This window comes from Myotis davidii, unplaced genomic scaffold (genome assembly GCF_000327345.1).
Source record: "Myotis davidii unplaced genomic scaffold, ASM32734v1 scaffold2621, whole genome shotgun sequence".
Classification (NCBI taxonomy): domain Eukaryota; kingdom Metazoa; phylum Chordata; class Mammalia; order Chiroptera; family Vespertilionidae; genus Myotis; species Myotis davidii.
Window position 1 is genome coordinate 194,829 of NW_006291205.1, and position 4,680 is coordinate 199,508.

General features: G+C 47.2%; 1 protein-coding gene across 3 annotated transcripts in view; it reads left to right on the forward strand.

Annotated features, from left to right (window-relative positions):
- Nucleotides 1-17: 17 nt before the first annotated feature.
- Nucleotides 18-4,680, forward strand: part of GNAO1 (guanine nucleotide binding protein (G protein), alpha activating activity polypeptide O) — a 119,317-nt gene continuing 114,654 nt past the window's right edge. For all 3 annotated transcript variants that reach the window (XM_006764347.2, XM_006764345.2, XM_006764346.2), the window contains exon 1: nt 18-57. In XM_006764347.2, coding sequence (XP_006764410.1) covers nt 53-57 — 5 coding nt within the window. In that variant the 5' untranslated portion in view covers nt 18-52. The remainder of the gene's footprint in view (nt 58-4,680) is intronic.

A 4,680-nucleotide genomic window follows, 5' to 3' on the forward strand; every position in this document is an offset into this window, starting at 1 on the left:
GTCTGTCCCAACAGGGGCTGGAGAATCAGGAAAAAGCACCATTGTGAAGCAGATGAAGTAAGTCCCTGTGGCACTGGTACTTTTATTAAGAATTATTTTTTATCTTTGGTATTACCTTGCTCACTCCACATTGCTCTCCAGGCCCGGTTTTTGATTCGTGTACACACACACACACACCTGGATTTGACTCCCTTCCCCCACTCCCTCCCTTGGTTCTGGGTCCCTCGCCCCAACTGCCTGGGTGGGTGGTTTATTCTTGGGAGGGGGAGACAGGGAGAGCTTGTAGTTGTATGAATGACAGTGTCCGCCATATTGATCAGGACATCACACTATTGGCATGGTTATGATCATTACTCTTGCTTGTGGGGTGTTTCGTGTGTATCACTGCCTCCATTTCTGTCTCTATGTCTCTGTTTCCTTCTGTTTCTCACTCCTCCCCCTCCACCCCCTACTCCCCGACCCCCCACTCTACATCCATAATCCCATCTCCCCAGCTCTTCTCCTGGGGCAGTGATTTTGAACTTGGCTAAAACATGAAGGGGACCCAGCCCTAGATTGCTGGGGTGGAGGATCAAATGTTTGCTGTTCGTGGATTTGGTGCTGAATTGGGAGGCTGTGGTTTCTGCGCCCCCCCCCCTCCTTCCCCCAAGAAAAGAGAATGAGGGATAGGCGAAGGGGTGTGTGGCAGGGGAGGGGTGCGTGTCCAAGTGGATGTGCTGGCACTGGGATCTAAGGCCGAGATGGAAAGGGGAGGAGGGCTGCGAGGCTGAATGCCCGCCCCTTGCTGCCCCCCACCTTCACCCACTCTCCCCGCGTTTGCTGTCCTAACACTGGCAGCTTTCCTTCACGCTATGGCCTTTATCAGTGTATTTATTTACAGTCTGCATCAGCCGTGTTCCGTGTAATCTACCCACAATGCGGACTTCAGGTCCCACTTGCCACCGCCCCCTTCTGCCTCAGCTATCAGTTTCCCCTCCTTAATTAACTGGGGGTGGATTTGAGTGATGGTGGAAAATTAAAACAAAATGGGATATTCCTTCCCTTCCCCACTTTCTCAGCAAGGAGCCTCGCCCCTCCTTCCCACTCTCGGGCTTGCTTCTTGCCCCATCCCTGGCCGTTTGAACCCACAGGCAGGTTGCTTGGGGAGGGGGGTGGCCTGCAGGGAAGGGGTGCACCCTCCTGCTTCCGTTGACCTGTCAGTTCCGGATGGAGGGGTTCGTTAAGACCATTTAGCGAGGATTCCACGTCTCTTTGCTGTGACACCTTCGTGCACACCCAGCTCCTAATTAGGGGTTGCTGTGCAGTAAACAAAAATGATTATTTTTCAACCTGACAGAATAGCCGAAGTAATTGCACCCCGTTTGGAAAACAAGGGAAAATAAAAACCCCTTTCGTGGAAAGGTGGGTGGGAGACGAAGCGTGCTTGCGGTTTCAGAAACAAGATGCAAAAATTCTTGCATGTGTAACAGGCATGACAAGCGGGTTCTAGGCGGCGCCATGATGGTAGGGAGTAGCGACTTGGAGACAATTTTCCCCGTCTGCTTGACGTGTTCTTATTTTTGTTCGGGAGGCCCCTGGGACTTTCTGTGCAAAGGCCCCCTCGGCTCGCCGCACCCCTCTGAGTCACGGGTAATTTGGCCTGGGGCTTCTCTGGGGCTTTTGCAACACAAATGGATGGGGAGGCGGGGCCTGGGGAATTGCTCTTTGCAACCAGGTGCATGTTGCATCTACCGGGAGCCCTCGCGGGTCGGTCAGTGCAAACAGAGCCACCCCTTTCTCGCCAAGGGGGGTATTTTAAAAGTTCAGAAGACGGTAATCGGCAGTGGCGGGCTCAGAGTCCTGTAGAAGCCCGGGCCACCAGCTGCAGGAGCGAGGTGATGTTTCAGGCGTTGCAAGTGGTGGACAGCGCCCAGCCGAGGCCGGAAAAGTCGATGGGGCTCAGCTCGGCAGTGCTCGGCAAGGCTCGGCGCCGACTGGGTGCGGGGCTCGGAGGGACTCGTTGATGTTCGGCACCGAGTCGGGGGCCTGGCGGAGAGAGCCGAGCTGCTTCCTAGGGGGCCGAAGGTATTCGGAAGGCTCCGGGAGGAGCGAGAAGAAAGCGGGTGGTATGCTAGAGTCTGCCGATTAACTTTGCATCTGCCAAATCAACTCCTTACCTGGTTTTCTTAAACATGCCCCATAAATTAGGTTGGTATAATAAGAAGTTTAAAAATATACACTGAGTCGCCCCAAAGGGCACCTAGCCTTTTTTATTCAAAGATAGCAGAACTCTCTGAGGAAATAGGTGTGCCATTTTAGAATGAAAATTCCTAATTATGTGCTGGGGCAGGAAATCTTAAATGAAGGCTGTATGTAGACTTCCCTGGGAAAGTCCTACTTGTCTCATATTTGGTTACATTAGGGGAGGAGAGGGGGCGGGGAGAGGACCACACCAAGCTTTTGATGTTTGAGATGGTTAAATCATACATCCGAGCATTTATTTTCCCTGCACCACCCCCCCTTTTGTTACTCACAGGACACCTTTTTGGAGAAAATTTTCCAGGAAGACTGAGATTTTGTAGGCAAAACTATTACTTTTTTTTTTTTTTAAGAGAATACAACTCTTCAGGAAATCGGCTACGTTTGCTCAAAGGGTCAGTCAGAGAGATTTCTGGCCCATGTGAATTTTGCTACAAGGGACCCTGGTGGCCTATCTTGAAGTCTTCATGAATGGCAGCTTTTTCTGTAAGCCCTCCCGCTTGGCTTGAAGTAAATTAGATCAGGGCCTGGTGCCAAGCTGGATGCAGGACTTGTTTTATTAACCACAAAATGTGGGATCGGTGTCACTGTATCCTAGTGACAAATTCTTTTGAGTCCTCCCATGCAGAGATGATTTTTCCTGATCACCACTTGGCTGAGCATCACTTGAGTCAGGAGAATTGAACTGTGGGTGGGTCTGGGCCTGAAAATCTAGGTGGCATTTACGGAAAGCAATTTCGGACTTGCCTGTGCAGTACCATCTGTGACCAACCTATCAGGCCATCCATATGAGTTCACTGGGTTGCAGTTTTATGGTACCTGGGCAGATGAAATTAGAGAGTTCTCTGTGGGTGACATCCTAGGACAGTGATGGCGAGCCTATGACACGCGAACTCATTTTTTTGGTTGATTTTTCTTTGTTAAATGGCATTTAAATATATAAAATAAATATCAAAAATATAAATCTTTGTTTTGCTATGGTTGCAAAGATCAAAAAATTTCTATATGTGACACGGCACCAGAGTTAAGTTAGGGTTTTTCAAAATGCTGACACGCCGAGCTCAAAAGTTTCGCCATCACTGTCCTAGGAGAACTCAATGATTTCCTAATGGGGTCTGTGACTTAGTTACTCCACCTGTTGGATAGAGGGAAGACCATGGGTATTCAGACATTGCCAGATCCTTTTTAACCAGCATTTCCAGAGGTGCCAGGAGCCATTCCATTCAGCCTATGTTGTCATCCATGTTGTAAAATGCTAATTAGAAGAAGGAATAGGCTTCCATATACACCTGTAATAACTGGAGTTGTATGATAAAGGACCGGCTGGCACATGCTGCTTACCACAGCATGCTGCTTGTCAACACCTGCATCAGCCTAGGAACCTTGCAGGGAGACTGACTTTGGGGATTATTCTGCTTGATACATGTTTCAATGGGAAACTTGCATCCACTTTAGAGATGTCACTATTAGGCTGTCCTTTTAAAAGCCTGGTTCTTAATACTTTATTAAAACTTTCATTTGAACACAGCTTTCTGGGTTTTATTGAACTTGTGTATGTGATTGTGAACTCGTGTTTGAGAGCTATGGGTCAGACAATCCCAAACATTTTAGTGCATTTTTAAACCGTTTTCAGAAATAAACATTGATCATGAAACAGCACAAATATAATTTCACACATTCCATGAGTAATCAGTGTCCTTTTCTACGTGTGGATTTTAAATAATTTTGCTTACTTGGAGGTTGTGGCCTCACCCATGATAAAACCTCATCTTTTTTTCTCTAATATTTTATTTAATTGATTTGAGAGATAGAGGAAGGGAGAAGGAAAGAGAGAGAAAGAAACATTGATCCATTGCCTCCCTTACATGCCCCGACCAGGGATCAAACCTCAAACCTGGGTATATGCCCTGACCAAAAGTCGAACCCATGACCCTTTGGTACATGGGATGACACTCCAACCAATCTAGCTATACTGGCCAGGGCCAACCTCACCATATTTGCTATCAATGGGGCTCTTTTAGTTATTCAGACTAATCAAGATTCTAAAATAGTTCGTTTTATTTAATTACCAAAACCTTTACAAAGAAATCTCTTTTAAAAATTCTATTTCAGCCCCAGCTGGTTTGTATCAGTGGATAGAGCATCAACCTGTGAACTGAAGGGTCCCAAGTTCAATTCTGGTCAAGGGCACATGCCCTGGTTGTGGGCTCTATTCCCAGTAGGGGGCGTGCAGGAGGCAGCCAATCCACGATTCTCTCTCATCATTGATGTTTCTATCTCTCTCTCCCTCTCCCTTCCTCTCTGAAATCAATAAAAATATTTTTTTTAAAAAAAAGAATTCTATTTTATGAAGTATTGAATCAACTGAGTATCACTTTAAGTGACTTCCCGTTCTGAACAAATAGTAACAACTACACTCTGGCCCTCTACCTGATGAAAATG